Here is a 12,158-nt window from a genome sequence, read left to right on the forward strand (position 1 = left end):
GTTGTATATGGGAGAGATATCTTGTTTCACAAACATGGTCTCATGAAAGGGAACAGCAGCAGAAGAGGAGACATGAAGTACAGCCCAGGGCTGTGGGTTCCCTATGCCAATGTCACCCACACAGTTGTCTGCTTCTCCTTGTCAGAGTTTTCAATAACTCATTGTGCAGGTACTGAACAATAACTCATGTACTGAATAATGCAGCCAAGGAACACAGAATACAACAGGATTATGTTGCATGTGCCATACAGAAGCCTATAAAAAGTTCCATACATATTCTTGGCTACAATAATTCCTGCACGTGAACGCTTCTTCCTTGTCACCATGGAAAATCCCTCTAGACACACTCTGAACAGGTCTCACTTCATTTACGTGCTACTCAGACCATGCACCTTAACAAACCATGTCATATTCTAGCAGAATATGGGGAGACCCCACCTGGAGTACTGCATCCAGATCTGGAATCCTCAGTGCAATAAAGACATGGACCTGTTGGGGCAGATCCAGAGGAGGAACACACAAAATTATCAAAGCAATGGAATACCTACAAGGACAGGCTGAGAGATTGGTGTTGTTTACACTGGAGAAGGCTCTGGAGAGACCTTATTGTGGCCTTTCAATGCTTAATAAAAGGGGCTTCTAAGAAAGATGGGAACAGACCTATAGGGCCTGTAGCAATAGGACAAGGGGTTATGGTTTTCAACCAAAGGCAAGGAGATTCAGACAAGATAAAAGGAAGAAATGTTTTACAATGAGGGTGGTAAAACACTGGAACAGATTGTCTAGAGGGGCTGTAGATGCCTAATTCCTAGAAACTTTAAAGGTCAAGCTGGGTAGGGCTCTCAGCAGCCTATTTAGTTCAAGATGTCCCTAGTCATGGCAGAAAGGTTGGACCAGATGACCTTTAAATGTCCCTTCCGATCCAAACCATTCCATTATTCTACACCCTCTGCCGATCCTGTTACTTCTGCACTTTTGAATCAACAGGTTCTGACATACCAACGCAGGGGAAAAAAAAATTATACATTTTTGAGGTTACTTTTGAATGTAAAAGAAAATTCAATCCTGGCTCTCCCTTCCCTTGCCCTTCTCTTACAGTCATTCCTATGCCCTGGAAGGAAGATAGGGCTCCTCTCTTGGCATAGAGCTCAGCTCCAAAAAAAGTTCTCAGACAGCAGTGTTTTGGGACAAATGAAGAGTGTCCTTCAATGCTAAACAAGCACTCTGAGGTAAATGACTGGGGCAGGTGGTGGGCAGGGCCCTGTCCTTTTTTAAGATTAATTTTAAATACTTCCATTTATGCTTTTTAGTTTAGCACTCAGAGGAACCTTCAAGCCTCTTCCCCTCAGCCACACAGGCCTGTGAGGCAGGCAGAACAGGCAAGAAAAAGAGCACGGAACTTCAAAAGAAAGAAAAATGAAATACAGCTGCTTGATCACGAAGTGGCCAAGGCTCAAACTGCTGCTTCCTTAATTGGGCATGGCAGAGGCTCTGGCTGCTCCACATGCTCTCCGTCAGCGCCGTGCGGCAGAGGAGCACCGGGGTGGTTACCTGTTGTACTCAGAGACAGGGAGCCAGTCCTTGGCATCAGGGAAGCAGAACTGAGGGATGGCCTTGAGACGCTCCTCTGCTTCACGCATTTGCTTGGTCGGTCTTTCCAGCTGCGGGGGAGAAAAGTGAGGCTCAGTCGGTCCCTGCAGTCCTGGCTGCACAGCACTGCTCAGGGGGCAGGGCTACTAATGAGCTCTGAGAGCAAGGGCGCATCAGATTGTTCTTTTTTTGTCCTTGGCAGAGCGAGGCACGACTCCAGGACAGGTTTATAGAGGCCAGTACAAAAGAAATAATCACTGCTGGGTTTTTTAATTTTTTTTTCTTAATTGCCTGAAATTCCCTTGTTGCACAATGGCCACTTAAAGCACAGTCTTAACTCAAATACCTTTCTGCTGCAAGAGCACAAGAGAAATTCCAGAGATCAGAAAAAAAATCTTTCCACTGACTTCAGCGAGTTTTGGAATGAATCCTAATATAGCCAAAATGAGTTAAAAGTGAAATATTTAGAAACTGAATTTAAACACAGTCTTTAAAGTATCTGCCATCGGGCCAAACTCTCCAGCCTTGGAAAAGATAAATCTGAAAACAGGGAAAGCTTTCAGTTACCTTCTCTATGCCCTTCACTTTGTAACATATTGCTTTGGAATAACTGAAAGCTCCATTTGAAAATTAGATTTGTATTCATTTTTCCACTTATTCACTTTACTGATCTTAGAATGCACTGTATGTAAGAATTTTTCTTTTACCTTGGGAAACTGATATGTCACTTCTGGGAGGTAAGTGTTTTTAGAGGGCTTCTTTTTCAGTGACACTACCACAAAATACTCAAATAACTCCCGTTCCTGCCATTCAATCAGCTCCAGTTCCAGGGTTCGATAACTTGGAGCCCTCTTCAGCATTGACTGGATGTGCACAAGACGCTGGGTATGAGCTGGCATGAAAAAAAAAAAGGGAATTAAAAAAGAGGTAGATCATTACCTGAGACTGTACTGTATGTGTGTAAGCCACAGCCATTCACAAAGGACTTTCAATTTGCCAGAGTATTATTCCAAGCATGTTCTCCTTTCAAAAGCAAACCTTCTAGTTAGCAAACCTTCTGTACTCTCCCTTACTAATTACATCCATAAATCAAAACTCTCTCCAAGTACTCAAGTGATGCAACACTAAGTCACTGAAATAATTTGCAGTTCATAACTGCTACCCTGCCAAAGGTCTGTTTTCCCTTCACACATAAGACTAGATTATAAACCCTCATGTTTCTGTGCAAATGCACTGGGGCCTCGAGGGTTTCCCATCTCAGGCCTGATTTGGATCTAGCTTACATTGGTGAAAAATAGCTCTGTGCCCTGCCTCTATGTAGCACAGCTTTTTGCTATGAACCATGGAACAATATCCAGGGAAAGGGGACAGGAAGAAAAGGAAAGATGTGCCAGTTGCCTCCTATGGGTTGCTTTGCTAGTGCCAATTCAATTAAGGGGCAATCTTAGATTGATGGTCACATCCAGACCTCAAAGATATGCCTTCATCAAGTGACTTGTCACTAGACATCTATGGTGCACTAGCCAGTAACATCATTACCAGTTCTGGTAGACCAAAAAGTGAAAACAGCTCAGTAAAACCAGTTTCCAGCATGCTCTGCCCCACCTCTTCACACCAGGATCTCTGTGCAGTGGCAATCAAACTGTTAGCAGCACATGTTTTTGTGCTATCACTGTCTTCGTCCTATCCCTGTCTTTGCCCACCGTTTGCAAAAGGCAAACTATCCCTCGTGGTAGGAAAATAAGATGTCATAAGCTCTTGATCACATCCATAATTTATTGCCAGAAAGAAAAGGAAACCTCTTGATGACCAGCTGTCCTACAACTGGTTCAACACAAAAATGAAGAACTATTTTGATAAAGCAATTGGTGTGACTGCACAACTAGGGAGGCTAAATCCCAAGGAATAACCTGCCTGGTCCTGCCCTGAGATAGCCTCACTCTGCCGGCCAGCGCTTCACATCTGCAAGAGGTGAAGCCGAAGAGCCCACCCCACTAGATGGGGACCCAGTGAATCCTGTCACGCTACACATGACAACTGTGTCTTTGGCTGAGGATGCCCTGAGAGCATCAATGTAAATATAAGATCACTCAGAAACAGTTGGTTAGTGAGACACCAGAATGAAGATCCTCTGTTCCACAACAATGGGGGGAAAACCTCCTTGTTTCCAGTGAAATCAGAATATCCTCCCAACAACACAAGAGAGGCCAAGCCCTGCCTATCTTCCTCCATGGGCTATGAGAACAAGCAACCCCTATATTTTTTGACACAAAGAGAAACAGAACTGAAAGTGCTTTTGGGCTAGTACAGGTAGACAAAAGAGCAATGAATCTTTTTCCACACAACCCCAAAATGTTGCATACAGCCTGTTTTGGGTGTTCTTACCACCACTTTTCTGGGACAAACCTGTTTCCCTAAGACAATGTTTTCCAGAAAGTTTTGCTGCATGAACAGTCAGCAGGTGACATCTGCAGGGGATAAACATGGATGCTTGCCCCTTATCTTATAACAACAGATCCACACTCTTGGGGTTTTTTCCCTCTCTCATTTACACACAACATTATGGGTTTTTAGTAATAAAATCTGTTGTTGCTGCCTTCAACCTTTTTATAGGTCTCTTTCTGTATCAGAACTCTTGAAAAGGAAGGACTAATTTACTGGTCTGGTTCAGGCAGAGTTTGTGCAGGTGCTGTGCACTGATAAAGGAATTTCTGCAATTTGGAGACTGCAGTTATAAAAGAGTGTAAGAACCACTATGCTGGATCATACCCAAATTCCTGCCTCCAACAGCAGCTTGCAGCAAACACTGAAAGCAGCATATGAATAAGAAGAAAGCATCTTTATCCGATCTCATCCCTCTAAGTCTGCACCCAGTAGTCAGTCTGGAATAGATCAGCATCTGTGAAGTGGCTAACAAAGCAAACCTATCAAAGGCCCTGTTTTTCATCATATGGCACAGTTGCCAAATCCTTGTTAGATCCTCACAGCTCATTTTGTAACTTGCTTTCCACGTTCATGCTCCTGTGTTGGAACTTTTGTGAGCTCTGCCGTAATGGAGTTAGCATAGCTCAGGAAAGAAAATACAGACCGTGGGCAGAAACAACGTGCAGTGTCAGAAGGATGTACATTGGTAAGGTCTATGGCAGGGTCTGACTAGAAGTTATTGAAGGCTGATCCCTTACCTTTAAACCTGTCATCTGAGTCACTCTCACTCTCGCTGTTCTCATCTGCAGAGGACATAGAGGGATCAGTTAATGCAAAACCAAAGCAAACAAACTCAGTTTACTGTGGTGAAACATCTCTGAGCCTTGTGATCCACACATGCACTTCTCCTCAGGCTTAAAATATCTTGAAATAAACAGTTTGAACGACTCCTTAGATGGTGTTTTCCTTGGATTCAATTCCAATTTTGCTTGAGAATAAGAGCTTCATTTTGATGAAAGTGCAAAATTCATTCTCCCTTACAGCAACTGTTTGCACTGAACCCCCATCTATGCTCAGCTGCAAAAGTGAATATTCCATTTAGAAAATGGATCTTAACCCTTTCACTACTGTTTTCAGACTTTAATTTTTTTGGAAAAAAGAAAGTTATGGAGCACTTGAGAAGCCAAAGTAAGCCTTATGAGCTCTGGCTGTCTGGGCAACATCTTCAATCACCAGAACTCAACAAACCGAGTTAGAGTTAATAGGCAAAAGTAGCCATATGACAAGATGTATTTCTGAGGGGTACTTGTATTAAAGCTCTATTGTACTCTTACTACAAACAGGGCCTGAATTTCTTTTTGGCCCCTGTTTTTCCAGAAGCAGTCTGAAGCACATTGTGAGTGCCAGGAAGAAGCATGAAAGAATTACAAGGTCAAACTGTGAATTTTGGACAAAACTTACAGATGCAAGTGACTTGAAAAGTGAACTAAAGAAGCTTGATAAATCTAGCTAATCATGGGATTAATAGGAGAGACAATACTGAGAATCTTGTTTATTTTTAGCTCATCCTCATTTTCTCCTCTAGCAGAGAGAAAGTTATTGTTGTTCATGGAAGAAAGTTCTAAACAAAGTAGAATCCAGGGGAGATGTGGAGAAAAGAAGAGAATCTGTTAATCCAGAAACATTCCAATGGATTCACTGAACCATAACACTTGTATCATACCTCGTAGGGATGCTGTCTCAATATTGGACATAGAAAGTTTCTTCAGTCGTTTTTTTCCTCTTTTTGCACTGTAGATTGAATTGATTCTTTGGACAAGCTGCAAAATAAGAAAATGAGGACTCAGTAAGACTGAACGCTTTTCTGCCAGGAGACTTTTAATTAAGCTATCCAAACAAACAATTTAACCATGGATGATATGCCAGCTGAACTTCCAAGGCCTTTACCATTTCAAAGTGCATTTTTATTTCTCTTATTTTGAATCCCGTTTGTATGAATAAGTTATTTTCAATCTCACTTCTTTACCTATGGGGATATTTTTAAAAACAATTAAATAACTCAGAAATCTAAATACCATTTTCAAAAATGCCATAGACATTTGCAATAAAAGCAATGAGCCTGAGGATTCTAAGGTAGCTGTCATCCTCTACCACCTCATTCCTCTAAGCTATTATTTCTCTCTTCACTTGCATCTTCTAAATAATAGTAATCCATTAGCCTTATCCAACTTTGCCAAACTCTCATAGACCTGAAGATCATATTCAGATTTTGAATACAAGAATAAGGTGTACCAGCACCTCTCTGAACTGAAATTTTCATGTGTTCAAATAAGCACAAGGAGTTGGGTCTAACTTTTTTAAGCTTTTTCAGGTAGGGAGAGTGAACCAGCTGCTTTGAAGATACATGGTATCAGCTGAGGGTCTGGCCCATATGGACTTCTTCCCCTTTCCAGCTTACCCTGTACTTACCTCACTTCAGAGGTGCTGTACATACTGTCTCCAATCTTATCCTTATCTACAAAAGTATTTTGAAGTTAGCTACTAGTGCTGTCTTTAGCTGGCTTTATCCACCACTAGCCAGAATTTTAAGTCCTGGTAATTATTGTGACTTCCTTCAGGAGGGCTAGTGCAGAAAATAACTGTCTGCCAAAAAAAGTCTGAGATGATGGAAAATATTAATGAGATAACTTGTGTTTAGTCCCTTCACTAAGAGGTTGGGATTACTAAGAATTCATAATTAAACAGACTATTATGACTTCTGGAGAGTCATAAATATGTCATTATATGCAAATAATCTTCATAATGTCTTATGAGTCAGGAATAGTATATTTTATTCCATAGCAGTTTTATTCATAGAACTATAATACATTTTGCAAAAACTGTTTCACCTCACCTTGCAGAGAGAGAGAAACTCAGCGAGAGATAAACTAATTTGCCATAGACAGAGCAGAAGGCCAGTAACAGAGCCAGTAACAGAGCTACAAAACCTCGTGCAACCCCTCCAACAGAAGAAGAGTGTCCAGCCCAGAACATACTGAAGTGTTAAAATCCTCACTTGTTCTCCCACTTGAATCAGGATCAGGGATTTTGCCTCTGGGTGCTGGCTGAACCATGTGCAACCCACGAGCAAAGCTCTACTGAACTTGATTCACCGTCCCTGGAGGTTTTTAAGATGAAACTGGATGTGGCACTTAGTGCCATGATCTAGTAACCACAGCGGTGTTGGATCAAGGGTTGGACTTGATCTTGGAGGTCTTTTCCAACCTGGTTGATTCTATGATTCTCTGCTCGCAGCTGCATGCCTGGCTCTTCCCACTGGGAATCCTGTGGCAGAGCCAGCAGGATAAAACCTTGCCCAGCTCCTGCACGTGCACCAGCCCAGAAACTCCTGCAGGAAACCACTACAAAAGGCATCAGGAACCAGGAGTGGAGGGCCTTGCTGGGATTTTTCACTCCCCTTGCTGTGCTGCTTGGCACTTCGTCTGCTTGAGCTACTTCATCAAGGGTAAATGCCTGCACTCTGCTGAGGAGAGCCCAGATTTTTAAAGGACTTGAGTATTGCTTCATGCAGCATCACTGAGGGTGGTACAGAACAGGAGTTTCGCAGGTTTGAATTTTTCCCTCTAATAACTAATATTTTCTCAGTAAAAAAAAACCTGATATTCTCCAGCAACATGAGATTCTTGGAGTTACAGCGATAAAACAATAGAAATTGTCACAAGATTTATGATAAACCTATGAACATTCATATGCTGAAAACATAATTTCACATAAGGAGAATACCTGTCTCATCAATAAAAAAAGAAAATTGGGTACAAAACCAACAGCCAAACTGGCAAAGTTTTACTTAAAAACAAGTAACTCTGTAAGTTACAATGTAACGTCCTCCACAGATCTATGTTCATTTGTGCAGTAAAACAATAAATTCCAAGAAAGTAAAATTATAGTTAATATTAAACATGTAATTTCCTCCTTAAACAGAATTTCTGACTAATTGACAGAAACATAAAAATGTCCTTCTATTCACAGTATTTATAGCCATGTGCTTTAAAATATTCTTTCTAATAAGAACCGGAAAGAGTTGTATACAGAGTAAAAATCAACTTTGTTCACAAGCCAAAATTAAGTATATTAGCAGTTCTCCCCCTCTCTGTTGCTATTGTACAAGAAAAGGTTTGTTGAGTTTTTTTGGTTGTCATCTTGTGGCTTGGGTTTTTTTTTCACATTCTATTTTGAATTGGAAAACTCCTTGAAAAATGAAAAATTAAGTTTTACTTCAAATCCATGAAGATAACATGGTTATCAGGATGGGGTAGGTTATGAGTAAATGAAGGGAAACATATTAGGCCAATAATCATTATTTTCCTGAGACTAGGAAACAAATGATGAGGAAATACCACTTCAGATGCTGCTGCAAGTTATAAATAATAACTTCTTGGCCATCACCCTTTCAAAATCACAAAGCTGTGTCCACAACAATGCTCTGGTTCACAGAGCTTAAACAAGAGTGTGGAAAGCAGAATTCAACTCAAAGGAGTGTGGCTGGGCTCCTGAGAATTACTGTTTCTGTTTTGATCTAAATGTTCCTTTAGGATACGAAAAGAGCTTTCAGTGATGGCTAAAGGCTGGGTAGAAGTTTGCGAGCTCTTGAAGACAGGTGGCCTGTCCTCAGCATTAGCCTCATCACGCTGCCAATACCTTTGGGATCCTCCTGGCTCGCCGTGTAGACAGCAGCTCGCTTGCAGTGCTCAGGCTGTCCTCATTGAGGCTGGAAGGGGAGGAGGGGATGCCAAGCTGAGCCAGCAGCAGCATGTCATCGTGGCTGTGCCGCTTGGGCAGCCGTGGTAAGCGGTGGCTCTTCCTTTCTGACCAGTTCCCGACGCGCAGAGACTGGCTGCTGGGCTTCGAGGGCAGCTGCAGGAACAAGAACAGCTTGAGCTCTTCCCCTCCTCAGCAACACTGAGAGAAGAGGCAGCTCTCTGTGAGTGAGTGGTGGCTACACAAGGACATCCTGCCAGGTGAGCCACTGCTCTGCGGGACATGTGTGGAGAAGGTTTAAGATCATGATGAAGCATCAGGGGTCAATATCTAAGACAAAGAAAACAGCAGTACCTTTGGCTCTGCTGCATTTCCCTGCACCCACATCACATCAACTCTATGAGCCTTAAAAATCTGACTTATAGGCTTGGCTGACATCAGAACACTGACCCAGTGGGCCTGGCCCATCTCTTTCACTTGCAGGAGTGAAGATCAAGAGCATTTATCCAATTCAGTGTAATATTAATTCAACGTAATAGCAATAAAAAAATAGCAAATTCATGCTATTTTATCCTAGGAAAAACAAAAAAAAAGTAAAAAAAAAAAATCAAGCTTGATGTATTTTTATGATGTTAAGAAATTTTAATATCTGCTAATGTGCAGAGGTGCTATTATAGCTTTTTCCTGCATTCCCAAAGAATTCCCTTTGAAACACAAAACTGGTAGCATTGGAGGGGGAGGGGAAAATTTCACTGACAGGATTAAGCACCAAGTAACATCTATCTTTAAAAAACTAGGTCTCTTTTGAAGCAGTCCTTCAAACAGCTCTGCCCAGCTCTCAGGAAGGTTAACCAGCAGGCTGGCAAAGCTGGGTCCCTGCCTTCTCCTCCCAAACACAAACGCTGTAAAGAAGCTTAACCAGCACATCCAGGAAAAAGTACTATTATGTCAAATGTCTGTCAGTTGGTATTTGCTAATATTATATCAGCAGTATTACAAGTTATAAATCTGAAGTAATAAATGTCCCATTTTTTTCTACTTGGAGGGCTTACTGATTACAGTGCCATGCAATCTGGGATTAAGCACAGGTGTTTCTGTGTGGGTGTGTTTTGCATCACAAATACAATGTCATCATAAAACATTCCTTTTACATATGATGACTTCAAAAACTGAAAATAAAAAATGGGAAGGGAGAAGACCCAATGGGATTCAAAATCAGTGTTTCTGAGGTCCTTGCTTACCACAGATTAGCACACCAGGAAAATCTACAACAGTCTATACTTTAATGAAAGGAATTCTTTTGGAGGTGATTATTGGAAGCCTGATGACCTGATCTCCTTCGTCTTGTTTATCATCATCCATGACTGAAAAGTCATGTTGCTAAGCCAGCTTTGTTGTTATGATGGAAAAACTGGGTGATAAATCGTTGCCAAATCTACCATTCTTCAGGAAATTCAGACTTTTCTATTTCTGGTCATTGGAGAATTACCCAGGCCCATAGCTGACCTGCTCTTAGTGCCTTTTCATTTTAAATATCAGCACAATGACAGTGCAGTTATGGCAGGACTGACTCCTGGCAGGGAACTCCAGGCAGCATTTCAAAAACAAGCTCCCAGAATAAGAACAGCCCTGTTGCAAAGATACCAGAGAGTACTTATTTACTGAACAACTTTACAGAAGCTGTTTAAATCTGTATATTCTTTGGTCACCCTGTGTTAAACAGAGAACATTGGAAAGTATCTTGCTATGGTCCTATAGGGTTCCTACCCTACACCCTCCTAGATCCTCTAGATGCTACACAGTTCCTGTTAATATGCACACAGCCAGAAATAATTGTTATGCAGCGTAAGTCTCTCACTACGAGGTTATCTTTGTGACTGCAGTTTCTGTTTCTCCTTATTCTGCCTGATTACCTTCCACTTGTTCCTTTTCCAGTAGCTTTGCTGAAAACACTGCTGTTTTACAAGAGATGTGCTAGGATGCACACTAAGAATCCTGGTGGTACTTCTTTTGTCTCTTGGACTGTGATGCTCCCATGCACACAAAATGAGTAAAAGAATATGTATTCAGTTTTGGTTTAGGTCTCCTTATAAGACAAAATGTAAATTGTTGTGATGTTTTGTTCAACTGCAAATTTTCTGTTGATTCAGTGCACAGTGAAGTTCCTTTAAGTGGTGTTTTGAATCTCAAAATTAAGTATATGATGAGAATCATATTTTTCTTATGAACACAATGATCCCATAACAACAAAGCAACCCGGCATTTCATAGTGTTCACAAAAAACAGACTTGCTTTGGGAAAATTCACCACAAAATAAAAAGTCTGCAGAGTTCCTCATCTTTCATCTTTTGCTGTAAACACAACTTATACAGCCTCGTTAAATGCAGACACTCAGGTTTTTCTGATTATTTTATTATTCGCTTATTTATTGGGGGGACATACTTGGCATTCTCCATTTTACAGTAAAACATGCCACACTACGTACTTCACAAGAGCAAAGTCCCAAGAGGCCTCACGTAACAACACACAGGCAAAATTAGCAGCTGACTTTTCCCCTCCTGCCCCTGCTTAAAATCACAGCAGCAAATGCAGAGGCAATTCACTAAGAGGTGCAGCCATACAAATAATTTAGGTCCAGATTTAACTCACAAACAACCAGTGGAAGGAATCTGACTGAAATCCTGAGGCCACAGCCAGCACAAAGAGCCATCAGCTCCTGCAGCCCTGGGAAGCCGAGCTACAGCTGCCAAGAGCATTCCCAGCACCGACTCGTGCGTTCGGTCGCACTCTTTCCAGATACCCTTTATCATCCAGTACGGCTGCTCTTCCTCCTATGCCACGACTGATTTCCTTGCAAAAGCTTTAAATAAGCTTCAAGCGCAGAAAGACAGGCTGTTACCTGGGGAGGTGATGTGTATTTCCTGTTCTGCGGCGTCCACATCCTGTGCAAAGAATCTAGGGAATTCTCAGAGAGCTGATGGGATTTTCGGCCCGCGTGACGGCCTTTCAGCTCCACATCCTCGTACGGGTTTTCCTTGGGTGACTCGCCTTCACATTTGCGTTGGGTTTTTTTTAAGGAAAGAAAAACAGACAGGAATGTAAAATTAGAAAAAAAAAAATAAAAAAAAATAAAATCATGTGAACCAAGTGAAAGGCTTTTAGAAAAAGCTCCTCAGCTTTCAGCATGACTCATCCCTCTAGCTGCAGCTGGAAGTATTTGGAAGAGAACTTGGCTATGCGGTTGACAAGTTTCTTTGGATTTTTTTTACTGCCTTTTTTTTTTTTAAATAAAATACAAAGATTTCACAAGACGTGGTTCTGAGCATCCGCAGCTGTGGAAAATTTATTGAAATATAAAAGCTAAGGCACTTAACTATTTTAAAGTG

At 41.5% G+C, this 12,158-nt stretch overlaps 1 protein-coding gene across 8 annotated transcripts in view; it reads right to left on the bottom strand.

Moving 5' to 3' along the window:
- Positions 1 to 12,158, bottom strand: part of ST5 (suppression of tumorigenicity 5) — a 172,761-nt gene that overhangs the window by 40,564 nt on the left and 120,039 nt on the right. For 7 of the 8 annotated variants that reach the window (XM_017810375.1, XM_017810392.1, XM_017810415.1 and 4 more), the window contains 6 exons: positions 11,672 to 11,820; positions 8,713 to 8,928; positions 5,738 to 5,834; positions 4,773 to 4,817; positions 2,298 to 2,482; positions 1,552 to 1,661 (listed from right to left, as the gene is read on the bottom strand). In XM_017810375.1, the coding sequence (XP_017665864.1) occupies positions 1,552 to 1,661; positions 2,298 to 2,482; positions 4,773 to 4,817; positions 5,738 to 5,834; positions 8,713 to 8,928; positions 11,672 to 11,820 (802 nt within the window). The remainder of the gene's footprint in view (positions 1 to 1,551; positions 1,662 to 2,297; positions 2,483 to 4,772; positions 4,818 to 5,737; positions 5,835 to 8,712; positions 8,929 to 11,671; positions 11,821 to 12,158) is intronic. The other variant, XM_017810365.1, reaches the window with a different exon arrangement.

Source organism: Lepidothrix coronata, unplaced genomic scaffold (genome assembly GCF_001604755.1).
Source record: "Lepidothrix coronata isolate B3197 unplaced genomic scaffold, Lepidothrix_coronata-1.0 Scaffold1, whole genome shotgun sequence".
Classification (NCBI taxonomy): Eukaryota; Metazoa; Chordata; class Aves; order Passeriformes; family Pipridae; genus Lepidothrix; species Lepidothrix coronata.